This window comes from Tursiops truncatus, chromosome 13, assembly GCF_011762595.2.
Source record: "Tursiops truncatus isolate mTurTru1 chromosome 13, mTurTru1.mat.Y, whole genome shotgun sequence".
NCBI classification, from domain to species: Eukaryota; Metazoa; Chordata; class Mammalia; order Artiodactyla; family Delphinidae; genus Tursiops; species Tursiops truncatus.
In genome coordinates this window covers 71,091,259-71,110,523 of record NC_047046.1, presented here as the reverse complement: position 1 = coordinate 71,110,523, position 19,265 = coordinate 71,091,259, and the positions used below count along the sequence as shown (strand labels likewise).

The following is a 19,265-nucleotide window of genomic DNA, read 5'->3' as shown; positions in this document are numbered from 1 at the left end:
TATTTAGCATTTGAAGAGGTTAAGTCTATTTCAGATTTCAAAAAAAGTACATACTTACGTGGTTGTTTTTTATACAATCGCCCTTGCTGGATATGGTGGATGGTTTCTCAAGGAGGAATTAAACGCAAATTAAAAGCTCCTTTGATCTCTGTACAACTGGCCAGTGAGGGAATCACATCCTGAAATCTGTGCTGACAGGATGTGCCCTAACCTCTGAAATGAGGCCCAGCAGGATCCTGTCCAGGAGCTGACTCATGTGGCACCAGCACTGACCCCAAGAGTGGGCTAGGGGCTAGCTGGCTGGGAGTGGCAGATGGTTTCATTTGTTCTATATTTTCACTCTTCACCAAAATTTAGGGGAACCCTGGCCACAGATGAGAGGAAAGTACTGTTACTGCACCGATTGCTTTTACTTCAAAGAGAACCAACTCCAGTTGGAAGAGAATAAGGAAAACTCTGTTAAGTTTGGCTTTGACTACTTTGTATACGCTGACCACACGACGCTCTCTATTAGTCTTCACATTTTCTTTTAAATTAAAATCATGAAGTTTTAAAAAATATCTATTTAGAAATTATTCTCAGAAAGTATATGTTTATAAATATGTAAGGTCCTTTACATATTTCATGAATTATATGCATTCAATTGCAAATATCTAAAGTTCAAACAATCAAAATATTAATACCACAGGGCCCTGGATTCTTATTTTTCTATCACAATATAGTACATAAATAATCTTATATGTACCTGATTTACTATACTCTTTTGCTAATTTTAAAACCTGGTAACACAAGATCTAAGTTTTAAATCAAACAAATCAAGCATTTACACATTCTTATGAATACTGCATCAATAAGTATTTGTTAAGAACTTCACAGCACATGCAAAGTCAGAAATAGAAAGTTTTACATATTACTGAGATATACGTGACTTCCTGATAGCCATGGCCAGAGGGTTATATCTACTCCGTCACATGACAATCATCCAGTCAATAAGGACTAAGGTGACCCCTGAAAATCCCGAGGATGATTACTGCTGCTGGTTGCTAATTAAAAATTACGTATCTCCAATGACACTACAACTCAATGCACTTCAAGGATGATTTAAAACCCCTTTGAATGCTTGTAGGTCAGACTCAATACCACAAATTTAAAACTCATTATCTTAAACCTATACTGTCCATAAATACAACGTATCCTGATTTCATCAAGGCATCTGAAGAAATCTCTTGGGAGTATAATTATGAACAAGATAGAGAAATCTGAATCGGGTGACATGGCAAAAAGGTTGGTTTGTACTGAGTTGAAAAACCAAACCTATGTAGTCACGTGAGGGCTGGTAACTAGGTTGAGCAGCTCTCTAACCATGTGCTGCAGGAATCTTGTTGAGGCCTGGTCCACAATTAACTAGTTAACATGTGAAAATGTAGAAGGCTTGTCCATCACATTCATGGAGGACACGGAGCTGGAGGTATAACTAATCCACTAAACAGCAGAGAAAGGATTCCTAGTCCGGAAGATGGGCTGAAGCCAACATGAAAGAAATCAAAAAAGATAAATATCAAGTCCTGTTTCTAAATTGGGAAGACTTGAATTAACAGCCCTTCATGTAAAAATGGAGCTTAGGTGATTTCATATTTAGTAGCAGTCAAAAATGTGGGATGCCATCTGAAGAAAACCAATTTAATTTCAGAATTATAGAATCCAGGTAAGGGAAAGCAAAAGTCCCATAAAACTTGGACTGGTCTGCTAGTGGTAGCACGGTCAGTTCGGCATGTTAAGTTCTGAGGAACGTCACTGACAAATGGAGTAGGTACAGAAAACTGGAGGAGGTAAAGGTCTAGAAGTTAGGTCACAGGAAAAACTGTTGAAGAACAAAGAGGACATGGGAGGAGAAATTCTCTCTCTCTCTCTCTCTTTCTCCCCCTCTCTGTCTCTCCCTCTGTCTCTCCCTCTCTCTCAAACACACACAAACAAACAACAAACAAAATAAGGAAGGAATGACAGTGCAAGCAGTGAACCCCGTAACTGGATAAGTGTGTGTGGTGGAAGTACCCTAAAGGTAACCCCCAATGAGTTACGCCCTTGTGTAGGCAGAGATCTGGGACTTTCTTCTAACCAACAGAATACAGCAAAGTAATGGGATGCCACGCCCACAATTAGGTCACATGGTACAGCACTCTCATAATTAGGTTACAATAAGCATGCACTAGAGAGACTCCCCTGCTGACTTTGAAGAAGCAAGCTGCTCTGATGGGAAATGCCCATGGAGAGGGCCACGTGGCATGGAACCGTGGATGGCAGGGAGCTGAGGACCTCAGTCCTACAACTGCGAGGAACTGAATTCTGCCAATAGGCATGTTAAATTGGAAGACCAGACCTCACTCAGACAAGACCTAACTCTGGCCAAGACCCTGACTGCAACTTTGTGAGACCACAGCAGAGGACACAACTAAGCCATGCCTGGACTCCCTAACCCTCAGAAACTGTGAGATTATTTTAAAATGCAATATTTGTGGTAGTTTATTATGCAGCAGTAGAATAGTATTATAGTGTGCCATTAGAGGCCAGATAACCTGTAAGCTCAGTGATGAGGAATTCCTTGTACTAGGTAAAAGACTGGTCTAGAATCTGGCTACTGGATTACGAATTAGGTCTTTCCAACTCCATGATAATATAGCAGAAATGGGGGGGAGGGGACTTTCGTATGGTACATGAATGACACTAATATTCTCTACACTAAATTCATAATAAAGCACTTATACAGCAACACAAATCATTTTGCTTCAGTTGACATTTGTAAATGTAAGCATTCATCCTGCTGGGATGCTCTGTTTTATTGGAATATTAGGTAACGCTTATTTTAATTGTAAACCTAAAGGATTTTAAATAAGCAGAACATTTTAAATAAACTTAAATACCACTCTAAGAAAAGTGACTTAGAGTGTTAAATTTAGTTCATTGTTACCTTTCAACATTTGGCCTCCCCTGTAGCTTCATCTCTTGTCAGTCCTGGTCCCGCCCCATCCCATACACATACACAGTGAACCACTTACACTTCCCCCAAAATGCTGCACCACTTCTGCCTCTCAGCCTCGCAAACCTTGACCCCAGCTTGGAAAGCCTTTCCCTATCCCCTTTCTACCTGGCTAATTCCTTCAAGTGCAAAGATGTTCAACTAGTATGTCATAAATCCCTCACAGGGACTCTCCCAGGCCTGGCTGGCTACACTGAGGACCATGCTTCTGCAGGGGCAGACATCTGCCAGATACACCACTGTGCTACCAAGAGTAAACGCCACTTTCTGCACATTAAACAGTAAAAAGTACACTGGGACCTCAAGCCAGGTCCTCTAAAAGATTGTTTGTCTGCTACAATGGGCAGCAATTTCCACATAAATATATATGAGTGACTCAGACACATACCTTAGTATCACAAGTATAACAGGTGCAAGGGGCTGTATCCAGAGATGATTTAGAGGTAGCATGGGAGCACTGACTGCTACTACTGATGTGTTTATTTGCTATCCTGCTGAATCTTGGGCTGCACTGCTGAGATTTGCTTTATAGACTGTTTCCTATTTTTCAGAAGTTCTCTTCCCTAATCCCTAAGTCATTTGATAAATTCGTCATGAGGGAATAATGAGTAAGGCATTAGCAATGATACTTGTGTAAGTAATGACAGTAACAAGTGATGTCAAGCCAAATTCTAAAAAGTCCAAATTCATCATAAGAAATAGCTTTCCATGAACAGAATAGCCCATTCCATTGTCCACTATATGCAGTGAAAGCCCACAGAAGAGTATAAAAGTCATTTTACGATGAATAGTATACATCTTACACCAAAGCAGAAAAATTATTTTAGGTGATGGGTAGTAACAAAATCAACACAATTGAAACACTGTGAGAAAAGTCAAGTGTGTGGGAAGGCTCAGGACACCTTGTACTGGTTCTCACATCATCTTCTAAGTGCTCCTAAATCATATTTTTAAATCCACTGCGAATTTTTGGTATAGTTGAACAGTACACTAACCAATTCAGAGTTTCTTAAATCCAATTTCCCCTCATTTTTTAAAATAAAGACTTTTGTTTGTAGATTTTTATTTTCACTCTTCACATTTTCATTTTCAAAATCAACCAACCATCCTGTCTTCACTGCAGCAAGTTCTCATGACCCTTGGACGCTGTTCATTAGATCACGAAAAGAAACTGACTTTAAAAAATCTACGTTCCCTTGACTCTTCTCCTTACATCAGCTGAGCTTTCTGAATGTCTCTCCCCGCTCTCTTTCCATCTTATACTAGCTCACACCACAGTGTCTCTCTCCCTCTCTCTTTCTCTTTCTCTCTCTCTCTCTCTCTCTCTCTCTCTCTCTCTCTCTCTCTCGTCTTCCCCTTCTTTGGAACACAGCTGGGAAAAAAGGATGGAAAGGGGGGTGGGCAGAAACACACACTGCTTGTTTCCAGCTCATTCTGGCTTATACTTGATGACATTATTTCATGTCACTTTTCACTATTACCTTTGGTTATGTGCTCCCTTGTCCTAGTTTTTAAATTTTTTATTTTTACTTTTAAATGTAGTCTTTATTTCATGAAACTCTACCTGTTTAAAGAGTCAAACAGTTCCACAAGTTAGTATAAAAAAGCAACAGCCCCTCAATCCCATCCCCATTTTCCACTCTGCCAAAACAACCACTTTGGGCTCTTTTAGAAAATCCCATGTTGCTACTTCTAATTTTTCAGTTTTAGGCTTATCTTATCTTTAGGCTTATGATTCCCCGTTACAGTCAATGAAAACTACGTTCTCCTTCACATATTACTTACATGTGTCTCATTCATTCACACACACCCCCATATTCACTCTCACACACACACAGATTCACGCACACACCACATTCACACACAGTCTGTCTTCTGCCTTCTTCCTCTGCCTCCCAATTTATCATATCATAATTCTTATTAAAACTATGATATCATCATCAATGCTTACATTTTCATGAAGATGTGCATGCTACTCACAGCTTAACCATGTGGTTGGTCAATCATGATAACTTTTTCAGTACTACTTTTTTTTTCTTCCGTGCAGTTAATAATTATCTTTTGTTGCTGTTCTTAACTTGGTTTTCTATATCTTTCAATAATTTACCTCCAAAATCTCACCCAGTTGTACAAATCTGGAATATAGGGAAACAGGCTAGGGAGGAGAAATCAAGCCAGCCTGGGAAGTAAAACGTGAGCTTGCCAAATATCTAGGACATACCTTTTAAAAGCCTCAGCTAAAACGTAAGCATCCTTTACAAGTATGACAGCTGCATTAAATGTTTCTCCTTTTTCTTTCTTGGCAAGACTATTAATGACAGTATGTGAAGATTTCCTTTTATCCTTTACGTTTTTTTTTTTTTTTTTTTGCGGTACGCGGGCCTCTCACTGTTGTGGCCTCTCCCGTTGCGGAGCACAGGCTCCGGACGCGCAGGCTCAGCGGCCATGGCTCACGGGCCCAGCCGCTCCACGGCATGTGGGATCTTCCCGGACCGGGTCACGAACCAGTGTCCCCTGCATCGGCAGGCGGACTCTCAACCACTGCGCCACCAGGGAAGCCCTATCCTTTACGTTTTATCACCTTTTTAAAAAATTTTATTGGAGTATAGTTGATTCACAATGTTGTGTTAGTTTTATCATCTTTTAAATATGCTTTCCTAAGTCTAGCAGTGACTCTCAGCTCCATGGCTGCATCAGATTCCTCAGAAAGCTTTTCAGCATCACTGTCTCTCTCCCATCCCTCACTGATCACCAGTGGCCAAACATGGGTTTGAATATGCAAATTAACTCTCCCTTAGCTACCTTAAGTATCTTCTACAGCTGTCATTATTTCTATTTTATAAATCATTCACTCTTCTCAGTCAGATTCAACTCAGGCAATAAATGTGGTAAAAGAAGCCATATAAAAGTGTTTAAGAAAATATAATAATTCATCTGTATTTCGTGAGCCAGCTTTTAGGGATTTCTAAAAACATGCACACAAATTTGGATGCAGCTTTTTTCTCTATCTATAAAGTGTAAATTTATCTAGTAATTTTATATCCCTGGGAGTGATGATCAAACTACCTAGAAAAAACATCATCAAGTCATCAGGAAGAACTAATTTATAAATGAGTTATGTTAGTTACAAACCATTTATTCTATTTATTAAAGCGAATCACTTAAGGATGATGGTGGTAATGGGGGGAGAAGGAAGGGAGGGGGCATATAATATTTCCTGAGCACTTATTATGTGCCAATTGTTCTGCTAAGAAGATTACATGCATCATCTCATTTAATCCTCTAACAATCTCACTACCCTCAGATTTCAGGTGAGAAAATTGAGGCTTGGCATGGTCATGTAACCTGCACAAGGCCACACAGTGAGTAAGCAGGGAAGCTGAAATGTGAACACAGAGAATGAGCTATCAGGGCCTATGCTGTAACCATATTTATTCTAAAAATATTCTAATTACATACTTACTACTGCAGACCTGCTTTTCATTCAGCTGATTTCACTTTGTTTTTCTGTTTCCATGAAATCTATGGATTCACTCTTAGACATACATATGAAATGCAAGTTTTGCCTCACAGTAACAGGAGTTTATTATACCTTCATGAATAACAGTTCTTCAGGTAAAAATTTCCCAACAAAACAATAAACAGAACCAGTCATCAGTTGCCCTCTGAAGCATAAACTCCACCCTACACTCAACAACTAGTAAGTACTCAATACCTAGAAGGTGATCAAAACTAACTGTTGAATGAAAAGAAAAGCCATGGGAGTAGAATTACGCACATTGGGCATGAAGCCGATACCCACCATCAACATCATAAATTCCTTTAATAATAAGCCCTGCTTTAAAGTAACACATAGCACAGGATGTAGAATCTGCTACATTCCACATGAACACACCTGACCTGACATCAGACCCTCCATCCCGGACGGTACTGCCCGGCCATCAGCTCCAGCCTGGCCACTCTTCTCAGCCCTCCACAGAGCCTTCATTTCAAACCAAGTTCTAAACGAACAGCTTTAGCTCAAAAGTTTTTCTTCCCGTGTCTCTCCACCTCTGTCACAAATGCAGGCTTACCTCAAATGCAATTCCTACCCTTACCTAATCCCCAGTGCTCTGAATTCTCCGACCTAAAGTCTGTCCTCGGTACATGTATGTCATATGTGTGTGTGTGTGTGTAGAGCTACGTGTGAATATATAGCCTCTCTGTAAAATTTCACCTTCAGCTTCTCAACTAGGATGCTTGCTCTGTTATATCCTCCCCAGAATGTGCTGATAGAAAAATACAAGGTGCATATTAATGTTTTGTTGAATCAAATTGGATATTCCTCACACTTCTTTCAGGGGATACCAACGACACTGGAAAAAATACGTATATACAAAAAGGGCAAAGAGAGAGTAGCTAATTCAGTTTCTCTGAATCCTTTTAAATTAGGTTCACTTCATTTAATTCATGCATTTTTATTTAGGATACACCATAATCCCACCCCCACCCCCCCAAAAAAAGAGTAAATATTCTCACTTGATTTTATCCTACCTGTGAGGGAAGGCTCCTCTTTCTAGTGTATTACATCATGTGGAGAAAATACATTCAGATTTATGACTGTCTTCACCTCAAAGAGTAAATACCAACTTCCACTTATGATTTAAAATTTCGAATTAAGAATAAAGGCCTTTATGCATGACAATTAATTTTAATCCAAGAAATCATGGGAAAATTCAAGGATAGTAGTCACTTTATCTCTTTGCATACTAAAAGTGACTAGAAAGTATCAGGAAGAAGAACTCTTCAAAATTCCACATCCGTTTTAAAACCTGTTTTTCCCCTTTAACATGGCTTGCACGTAAAAGTAATCATTCACAGGTATGACATAAAGTCTGTGAATTATGAGACATTGCTGTCATTACTTTTGTGAATTACAACTTTTGGTCATACGGGTTTGATATCAATTATAAGGGCAATTCACGTAATATACAGATATATAATAGTGTGCCACAATCTAATGAAATTCATTCTTATCCGTGAGGTATTATTACACAGCTCACAAAAGGCCAGATTTTAAGTTCATCCTGAAGGTTATTCACTCCCATGGAGGGCTTTTATTTTTTAACAGCTACAACATTCTTATCCAACTAAATATTTCTTCTTTGTTCCTATTGAGTCTAAGTTTATCAAAAAATATATACACTATTAAATCCAAAAACCAAACCTTAAGTCTTTATGATCTAATATTGTGTACATGTTAGTGTAACTATGTATGTGGTTTTACACAAACATAAAATAATCCTAATTTTATCTAGAAAATATGTAAAATTATCTTCCTATACTAATTATCCATGTTTATTTTTTAAGAAAACAGCATGTCTTTTCTACACATTTTGAATATTTCCTTGTACTATGTTAAAAATTAAACTCTATTAAAAATTAAAATAGAACTTTCTATATCACACAAAGAGAAAACAACATGCCATAATGAATATATTTGTTTCTTTTTGTTCTTATATGATTTTTTAAATGATCTGGTTTTGATAATTACTTCCATTTAAGAGCACAAGCTCTAAAGGCAGATGGCCTGGATTCAAATCCTGACTCTGCCATTTCCTATCTGTGGCCTTTATGTGGAAAGTTACTCTATGCCTCATTTCCCTCTCTTGTAAAACAGGAGCAATAATGAGGACAATTACAGTGAGCTGTGAGGATTAAAAAGAGCCTAGCCTGATACTTATTAGGTACTTAGTAAATACTAATGAGCTGTTGTGATAGCTATTAAGTTCCTGATTTTTAAATATGTTATTTTAGAACAGTTTTCTAAGATGGTATCAATTACTGTTTACCTGACCAATCCCTTGCCTAAGTAGTATATGCAGTCAATACACACACATTAAAAAAAATAAAAGTGCTATTATTAGAAAATATCATTATAAAAGATTTGGTGCCAATGTAACAGCTATCTCAAGTAATGTATGTTACAGCACTTCCGATTCTTTATGATATTTAATTCATTTAAATGAATTAAATGACCAAGACCTTGTTGGTCAAAATACATTGATATTAAGCAGATTTTCCATCTATAAGAGTCTAAGAATAGTTTTAAAGTGAAACTGAAGATTCTAATGGTACTTATTAGCCATGTTTTTGTCCTTGTTCTTGCCTCTTTTCCTTTTGTGCTTTTCTGCAGGCCAGTAACCCCAGGCCAAGCTTTTAAACATAAGCTTAAACACAATAAATCTGGGCATGTTAACTTGCAATTTTCAATGGACAATAAAAAGCAAGTTTTCGTAGTGCTAAATGACTGACTGCAGACACCTGGGGGAATGGCACAAAAACACTACGTGCACCATCACACAACAGGATTCCACACTCTCATTCTTTAGTGGCGTGTGGTTAAATGTCAGGCCTCCTGGAAAAACTCTGTGTTTCTCTCCCTCCTGTGAGCATCTCCCCACTTCCCCATCTCTCCCCTACTCCCATACAAGCCACCTTGCTTCTCCAGCGGTGGCGTCCCAAGCCCCAGAGGGATCTCTTGGATAACAGGTACTCTGGTACCTCTAGTTCCAGAAAAAACACAAGAGATTTTTGTTTTCATTGACAGAGCTGAGCCTAGAAATGAGGTGGCACAGCTCCCAGGGCAACAGGAGAGACACACCCAGAGGGAAAAGTGTGCCTCAAGAGACAACTCAGACCACTGTTTATAAGCACATTGCCACTGTCTGGTCAGTGCAGGCCACAAAAAGGGAACTCTCTGAGAGTCCTAAGAGTCTGTTTCTCTGCTTATGCTCCTAAATCTTCTCCAAATCTCATTTTTACAAAGTCAAGAGACAGTTTATCCAGAAATAAGCCTATATTCCTTCACTGACCTGTTACAAACACTTTTTGTGCCATTGAATACCCACTAAGGAAAAGTGGGGAGGTTAGGGAGATACATATATATATTGCATAAGAATAGTAAATATAAATAAATAAATAAATATATAGTATATAAGGAATGCTCTTTTTTTTTTTTTTTTTGGCGGTACGCGGGCCTCTCACTGTTGTGGCCTCTCCCGTTGCGGAGCACAGGCTCCGGACGCGCAGGCTTAGCGGCCATGGCTCACGGGCCCAGCCGCTCCGCGGCATGTGGGATCTTCCCAGACCGGGGCACGAACCCGCGTCCCCTGCATCGGCAAGCGGACTCTCAACCACTGCGCCACCAGGGAAGCCCAGGAATGCTCTTTGAAATGAGTGATCATATGGCTTCACTAATTCAATCACTCATTCAATAAACATTTACTGAGAGGATGCTATGGACCAGGGCACTGTTTTAGTGCCAGAAATATACAGAGGTAAAAGTCATATGCACACACGTGACTCACAGAGGATAAGTAAACGGTCACTTAACAGTGTTACCGAGTGCAACAGCAGAAATGCATACAACGAACTGGGAGATCTTACATAAGGGGGTCCAGGAAGGCTTCGGGAAGATGGTGACACTCACGCTGGGTTTGAAGAGAACTCTCAGAACTTCACCTCACATGTGAGAGAATTGAGAGCATAGCAGCCAGATGGAGGGGCACAGGCAAAGTAAGGGTCATGAAACAGCAGGGTACTCTGGAGAAACTAAGTTCAGTATTGCTACAGCAGCCACTGAAGCTAGAGCCAGGGGTCAGGTATTCGAAGAGCCCTAGATACCTCCTAAGGTGTTTGGGTTTTGTGCTATAATTAATGGGAAACCATTAAGCAGCAGTTAATGAGGGTGAAAGGTGATGAAGTGGCTTCTGAAACTCTCAGAGTAATGAAAGACATGAACTGGAAGGGGAGGGAATGGAGACAGCAAGATGTTTACTGGAGAATATAATAATAATCCAAAGTAGAAAAAATTAAAGTCTGGATGTAGGTATTCTCTGTGGAAATGGAGAAGGGGAAAATCATTGGGAGATATTTAAGAGGTACAGTTTACAGGAACTGGTACCAACTACCAGTGGACCCTGTTGGAAAGTAAGAAAGCCAGGATTATTCCTTGGTTTCTGGTTTGGGGTGTTAGGCAGTTGATGGTACCCTCAGTGATGCCTTTTATGAGATATAAATATAAAAGGAGATGAGTTTTAGAAATAAATATGAGCTCACTTTGGACTTGGTATTTAGGTATCTATGGGGCATTTGGGCAGGAGGACATATTAATCTGACACTCAGAACACAAGCCTAGGCTGGAGATACAGATTTGATAGTCTTTAACATGGATGTGGTAGTTAAAACCAAAGAAAAGGGAAAGTCAGTCACCCAGAGTGGAAAAAATGAAAAGAGAAAATGAATGACAAAAAGCCATACTTTGGGCTGTATTTTAATATTCCTGTCAACTCTCAAATACCATATTTAGAAATATTCTACTTAACATCCTATCAACGTATAACTAAAACTGAGTATTAAACACTAAACAGCAAAAATATTTTAATTTAAATTTTCTTCTCCCAGATTAAAAAAAATGTATACAAAGGTAAATTACTTGAAGACATATTTCAGAAAACTATGAAATTCACACTTATTTTTCTTAAAAAAGAAAAGTGCATGGTAAACCACAGCACTAGTCATTTATAATTACCCCAAATCTTAATAACAGTAAACCCATATTGTGTAGTAGCTAACATTCTGAAGTCAATCACAAGAGTAGCGGTAACAGTTTAAAACAAACGATTTAAAATTCACATAGATCTGTACTGTTTTTAGACTGTCAGTTATAAATTAAAGAATGAGAAAGGGAAATGGTGCAATGCAGAAAGTCTTATTCTAGTTTACGAATTATAAGGCCTCTGTCTCTCTGCTAAGAAAGTGCTTCTGATTTCTGAATATATAATGCCCTAAATTTTGTTCCTTAGAGCTTATCTTTAACAGGATGAATTCCTATCTTTCAGTCAAAACAAATGTATAAACATTTTATGAACAGAGCCTCAGTAAATGGTAAAATTAATCAATCAATATTTAGTCTCAGACAAGACGTGCTTTTCAGCTCTAACTTAATATACTAGAAATGTTGACTCTGCTGTGTGAATCTATGTTAAGGTGTCAGTTTTATATTGGTGACTTCAAAAAGCTAGACAGAACAATACAAATTTCATTTTACCTGTATGTAATAACTGTTTAGTTATGAACAGTAACTGTATTTATGGTCTTAACATGATAGCAGTCCTAAATAATTTAAAGAACAAATTTTAAAAGAACATTTAAAGAACAAATACGTGCTGATTTTCCCCCTTTAGGGAGATAATCTCTTGCTCTAAATTTAGAATAACAAGTTTGCCTTCTAGGCAATAATATGGCCGGCAAATATCAGGCTTATGCTCGCTATTGTGAGCAATAAAGGTGGATGGTGACATCATCTCCCATTTCAAAAGAAAGTGAAAAGATGCCAAACTTCAATGAGTTGGAGACTATGAGGCAGTGCAGGGTGGTGCTCAAGCCTACACATCAGCTCTGGAGTCAGGCAGGACTCATTTTCAGTCCCATGAACATGACCTCCCCTGAGCTTGTTTCCTCATCTCTGTATCTGGACAAATATACTAGAACACACTTCAAAGAAATGCTGTTAGTGTCAAGAATAAAGTGGTTGGTACAAAGTAAGTTAACAATTGATACTGCTTTCAAGTTCTCTCACCTTTCTCTATTTTTTCTTTTTCCATAGCATTTCTCATCTTTTTTTATAAATTAAATTTAAATGCTACAAAAAATACAACAAATATCGAGTCAACACACCCATCCAAATACATGTATCATCGTTGCATTTGTTGTGAGCAGTTGAATCTGTCCACTGTGCTGCTGATCTAGTATCAAGTTGTCTCTTATTGACAATGTCAGTGGCTCCTGACTATCACTGTTATATGGTCAGTTTGTGTCCTTGCATATTGAACAAGGGGTAGGACACTATAGTATGACCCACAGGAGAATACAGTGACTTTCTTAAAGGGGTCCATACAGGTTTGTGAGTGAAACCCTTCCCAAATTCTTTTTAACCTGATATTAAGGGAAGATGTTTTAAAATGCCACATTTAGGGGATGTATAGCTTCATCCTCACACAGAATGCCATCCTTTACCTCAATGAAAACTGCATAAAGATAATTAACAAACTCACCTAAAAGGTCTACCTTAAAAAAACAATGATTTATCTAAAATTTTTTCTATGTCTTTCAGTTTTTAGTGAGATTTACTCCATTAACATAATTATCACCTCTTCATATTGTAATGAAAATAACATGTTATTTACTAATACTGACTATATATCTACATAAACATTTAAACTGCAATACCAAAAATAAAAGTACACATACAAAAGCAAATGCACAGGTACAGAATAATATTCTTGTGACTCTAAAATGATAAATAATCTAGAAACAATCTTAACGCCGTTCTTTTTACTTTCAAGAAAACACTACTATTGTTGTTAAAATAGATTTTAAATATACAGAGTATTGCAAAACCTGAAACAATTCCCTTGGAGGAGGGAGTATATTTCCCATGCATACTATACAATATTTTTAAAAATCAGGAATAGGTTTTAATATTTTTCCTACATAAAACAGTATTAACCTGTGAAAGTGGCTAATAAGGCTTTGATATGTAATTTAAGACATTTGGTTAAAGGAAAGAATCTGATAAACCTTAGGCTGGAATGCTAAGCACAACCGAGGGTGTGTGTTGACCAAGGCACACTGGCATTACTTTGTAGAGCCGATCAATAGATACTAGCTTTCAAAAGAGAGATTTAGAAAGAAGCTGCAGCATATTTTTTAAATGACAGGGTGAAGGTTTAAATTGTCTCAATCAAGACTCAATTTTTCTTCCCAGTTTTTCCAGCTGTCCTCTTCCAGTTAAGACTCTTCATTTCAAATAAATTTAATTAGTTCCAATTGATCATCGCCAACACTTACACAGCTTTATCCATGCTTCTTTACTTTTATACAGCAAACACAAAGACTGCCAAGCTCAGATCCAAGTGTCGTTAAGACAATATTCATACCTCATTTGCTCTTACTCAAAAGAAAAATTTCAAATATGAAATTCTGCCTATACAAAAGCACTAAATTATACTTCATATTTTAATTGCTATCTTGGTCAGCTGTTGAATTCAGTTAATTGAAGAGTTAAGCCCCAGATTACTACAAAAATAAAATTAATACAACTATGTATATTAGCCTAGCTACAGCATTCAAATAAGAATTCATTCAAAATACAAGCAAATATCTGTCACGTTATAATTTCTATTTGGTTTTTTTTGTTGTTGTTTTTTGGTAGTACGCGGGCCTCTCACTGTTGTGGCCTCTCCCGTTGCGGAGCACACGCTCTGGACACGCAGGCTCAGCGGCCATGGCTCACGGGCCCAGCTGCTCCGCGGCATGTGGGATCCTCCCGGACCAGGGCACAAACCCGTGTCCCCTGCATCGGCAGGCGGACTCTCAACCACTGCGCCACCAGGGAAGCCCGATTTCTATTTGTTTTGAGGTGATATTATTAAAGGAATTCCTTTTAAACAGCCAGGGGAAAAATCAGATTTTTCAAAGTGAATGGCTAAATTGGCCAGTTTTCCCTTTCATAGTACCTCTTGTGCTCTACAATGCTGGTTATCCCAAAATAAGATTATTTTGCTTGAAACAGGTTTCTCTCAATGCACCTACCATATTTTTCATAATGCAATTTATATAGGATTCTAGTCAATAAAAAGAAATATGGTTTTCTTCTAAACCCTCACAGAAATCTATACCACATCTTAATCAAGCCACACAATCTAAAGGTAGCCTGAACGATCTACAGACGGCAGCATGCTCGCTGCTCTGACAACATGTTAAGGGAGCCTTTGGCGTCATTTAAATTCTTTGGCTATTGAGCATTCTTGCTTCTAGTCCTCATGGCATGAAATGAGTAAATCAACTGATAAAAGCCATATATCACATACATTTAACTGAACTCTTACAGATTAAAATATAGTTTATGTAGCATTTATTCATTTATTTATTTATTTTTTTTGCGGTACGCGGGCCTCTCACTGTTGCGGCCTCTCCCGTTGTGGAGCACAGGCTCTGGACGCCCAGTTTACGTAGCATTAACTGACTCTCCAAACTAGATTTTTCATTTTTTCTTGATTTTTTAACAATAAAATAAGCACACAGTCATGTGCTATAATGCTGTCTCGTGACTTCGGCACAGCATAATTCAAAATTTCAATGTACTGATTTAATAATACTTACTCGAGAGCTCAAAAATTCAGCTTTTATTCTGGAATGCAAATTGAGCTATTCTACTACTGCAAAGGCAACTTCTTTCTATTATTTAAACCACGACTTTTTTTTTTTTTTTTTTGCGGTACACGGGCCTCTCACTGTTGTGGCCTCTCCCATTGCGGAGCACAGGCTCCGGACGCCCAGGCTCAGCAGCCGTGGCTCACGGGCCCAGCCGCTCCGCGGCATGTGGGATCTTCCCGCACCGGGGCACAAACCCGTGTCCCCTGCATCGGCAGGCGGACTCTCAACCACTGCACCACCAGGGAAGCCCTAAACCATGACTTTTTATAGACAAGAAAACCTTTAAAATTTAGAGGGAATAACAAAACATATCTATAGCATTATTTTTTAAAAAGCAGTGAAAACTGAATAAAGCAAGAAATAGTTTTTAAAAATCTTTAAATGAAATAATTTCCTCTAGTAGCTGCCAAAACAAGTTCCATAATTGTGAAGTACAAATGACTTTCAGCAAAGTTGGAAGTTTGCAAACTAATTTATATTTAAGGTGGATGATTTTTTTTTAATCAATGAATTGATACATTAAAAAGTAAGAGCAACCACCATCATCTCATTTTTGCAGAAAACCGGATGCTCCTCAATGTAGTCAACTACTTATTTGCAGCAGTGGCACAAGTCTATAGGTTTTTAAATAAAGGCTTTGTAAATTTTCAAGGGAGATCATAAAGCTCCCTCAACTTCTTCCCAGTGAAAGAAATTTAAGGGCAGTCAGGTGATAACAGTAAAGAACCTGCTACACAGAGCTTTAAAAGGAAAAAGGGAGAGGAAAAAAAATACAACTTCCCTTTGTTTTTTGGGTTTTTTTTCTCCCTTTAATTATTGTTAAAAATTTTACTGATATTTACTGGGCATGCTTCTTTTCAAATTATTGATTACTATTAAGTTAATGCTTCTTGTTTCACAATAGTTGTAGATTTATATGGTCAGATTTTACATTTTAACCATACGCACTAAAAATAAGAGTTTATCATTCTTAATACCAAAAAAAATATTTATACTAGGTTGTTTTTATCCTCCGTTCATTGAAAGAAATTGAGCTGAATGCATTTGGAGATCCAGTAATTGAAACTGCTTTAAGCCTATAAAAAGACAGGCTGAACATATGCAGTGTATGGCTTTCATAAATTTTACATTATGCCTGATCAGGTGATAAATAATACAGATAAGAATGTTGAATACCCAAACAATGTAAGTAATTTGAAAAAGCAGGATTCATTTCTATAGTATAGGTACAAAGAGTATCTGTAAGTTTCCTCATGTAGCCTGTGTTGCATAAATTGCTATTACAACTTTGATATTTTCAGTTTACCCTACTATAATTGCAAAACTTTTCATAACACAATAAGTGTATTCCTCTACATGTTCCAAGGCTTTAGTAATGATCCTAGCCTCTGAATTAGAAGGTTCTCAGAAAATCAAATGCACATCTAGCAGGTTCACTGTTATAACAACAATGAGCAAACCTGGACGAAATAAACAGTCTGCTTCTTTCTACTTCAATATCAAAAAGGGCACTAAAGGGTATCAAAAACTAAACACTCCATCAGTGCAAGTTTCCATCCTTTCCATCAACATATTTAACCCCACTGTAAACGACCTAAAAGCATTTTCCAATACTGGACGTTAAAGATATCATGGTTACCAGTGGTGATGTCATCATCCACAAGGTCGTGCTCTTCCTCTTGGACTTTGGCTTCTGGCCCTGAGGCATCAGGAGCAGCGGTAATAGTCTGCATGGCTTCTGCTGAGACCCCAGCTAAAACAAATGGGAAGCACAAGGGTTAGTTTTTAAAAACTGAAAGAAAGGTGGGGCTTCCCTGGTGGCGCAGTGGTTGAGAATCCTCCTGCCAATGCAGCGGACATGGGTTCGAGCCCTGGTCCAGGAAGATCCCACATGCCGCGGAGCAACAAAGCCCGTGCGCCACAACTACTGAAGACCATGCGCCTGGAGCCCGTGCTCCGCAACAGTAGCCACAGCAATGAGAAGCCCCGTGCACCGCAGAGAAGAGTAGCCCCTGCTCACTGCAACTAGAGAAAGCCCCCTCGCAGCAATGAAGACCCAACGCAGCCAAAAATAAATAAATAAAATAAATAAATTTATAAAAAAAAAATGAAAGGTGGACCAAAACTCTTAAAGCATTTTAATTGACTTACTGGATGCAAATGCAATATGTTAAAAAAAAATACAATATATTCACCAAAATTAGGGAGAGACAGAAATTAATGAACAAAATATTCATGTGTGTTCTATTGCTTTATATATATATATGTACATGGATGCAAACTATACGGACTTTTAACTAAGATCTGGGAACAGAAAAATGATGAAGTAAATTACAGTTTTACTTGATTCCTTTCAATGTTTTTGCTACAGTTACTTTAGCAAATTTAGACATAATTATGCTAAAAAGAGGGAGAAAAAAACCTAGAGTGAAGGACTATTTTAAAAGTTTACTTCTCTTTAATATTAGTTTGCTTATAATTTGGGGGTTGGGAAGACGGATGATGACAAAAGAGGGATTTGTGTTCTGATTCTGTGTAAAAGACCTGAAATGCATTGCCCCAAGAGCATAATATCTCTCTGTCTCTGAAGGAATTAGATATGAGGTCAGATAATTATGGAACTGAAAGAACCTAACTGAAAGCAGACAGGTGAACTAGATCAGGGCACCAAAAACTTCCATTCTGTAAACCACCTGAGAATCTGAAAGTTCATACAAAGGTCTTTTCCTTACTTACCTAGTTTCCCATCTTTGATGATACATAGGTTCCCCCCCCTCCACTATCTGAAAGTAGAGCACTGCTGTGAAACCTTTTGTAAGCCAGAATGATATAAAGCAAAGGAGCAATCACCTTAGGACACATCTTCCTAACAAAGGCACAGAATTCAAGACAAAGCACAGATGCTCACAGACACAGTTCAAACCCATGGCAGCTTGATGCTGAGATGCTGAGCTAGTTCCCAGGGAAGGAGCTTGGTGGTGCCGCTCTAAGCCGCTCTTGGTGTGCCTGGCTCTGTGACAGCTCACTGCTAAACAAACGCTGAGTGTTATTATTGCCTTTTGTCTTTTCTCATAAAAGCGAAAATCCTCTTGAGCTATCTTTCAATCAGCAAAAACAGGTACTGACGACAATCTTTCATAAAAGTGAAGGGTTGTAAAGCAAACTTTCAAAAAGAAGGGAATGCCTATATTTTGTTGTCAATTTGCATCTAATTAGGCAATGGATAGGAGGGGGTGTCCAATATTTTACACATGGTTACCAAGAGGTATTGCTCAATCATGGTATAGAAAAATGTCACCCACTGGAACTTACTTCAGGAGTTGAACATTTTAATCAAATCTTCTTAATAAGTACTTCGATAACTGCACATATAAAATCTAAAACAATATTTTTAAAACCAGAAGCTACAAATATTCCAGGATTTCTTTTCTTCCAAGATGCATTAACTGAATTTCTACATGAAATTCAACCTTGCTGCCTCAGGTTTATGAAAGGCACCAAGAGGAAGAATCTTAGTCATTAACCACCATGAATGATCCAGAAGTAGACCTACCAGTAGGCAGTTCCAAGGCCTAACAATTTAAATTTGGGGAGGAGAACGTCATTTTAGTGCAAGCACTTTATTAAGTATTGCTCCAACAAAAGAATGAACAGTGCTAAATGAATGGTCCCCAATAACAAAAAATGACAAAGGCCATCCCTTTACAGCATCACTTTTGTTGTTAGGTTTTCAAGATAAAATTTTAAAATAAAGAGGAATTACTAGAAAAATAATATTATGTTATTTGATTAAAGATGGTTATCAGTAAAATAATCACAAAGAAGAGATAAGAAGGTAAACGCCACATTTCTACAGACTTACTGCTTAAGCACAAAATCAAAGATCGTTGTTTCAGATTATTAAATCAAAATATAAATCTCTGAAATCTTTCAGTCTCATTCCATGCTTAACAGTTGATCATTTTGAAAA

The 19,265-nt window shown here is 38.0% G+C and overlaps 1 protein-coding gene across 8 annotated transcripts in view; it reads right to left on the bottom strand.

Moving 5' to 3' along the window:
- The window catches only part of WDR7 (WD repeat domain 7), a 388,174-nt gene that overhangs the window by 213,822 nt on the left and 155,087 nt on the right, over positions 1–19,265 (bottom strand). For all 8 annotated transcript variants that reach the window (XM_019937105.3, XM_073790768.1, XM_073790769.1 and 5 more), the window contains one exon: positions 16,935–17,048. In XM_019937105.3, the coding sequence (XP_019792664.1) occupies positions 16,935–17,048 (114 nt within the window). The remainder of the gene's footprint in view (positions 1–16,934; positions 17,049–19,265) is intronic.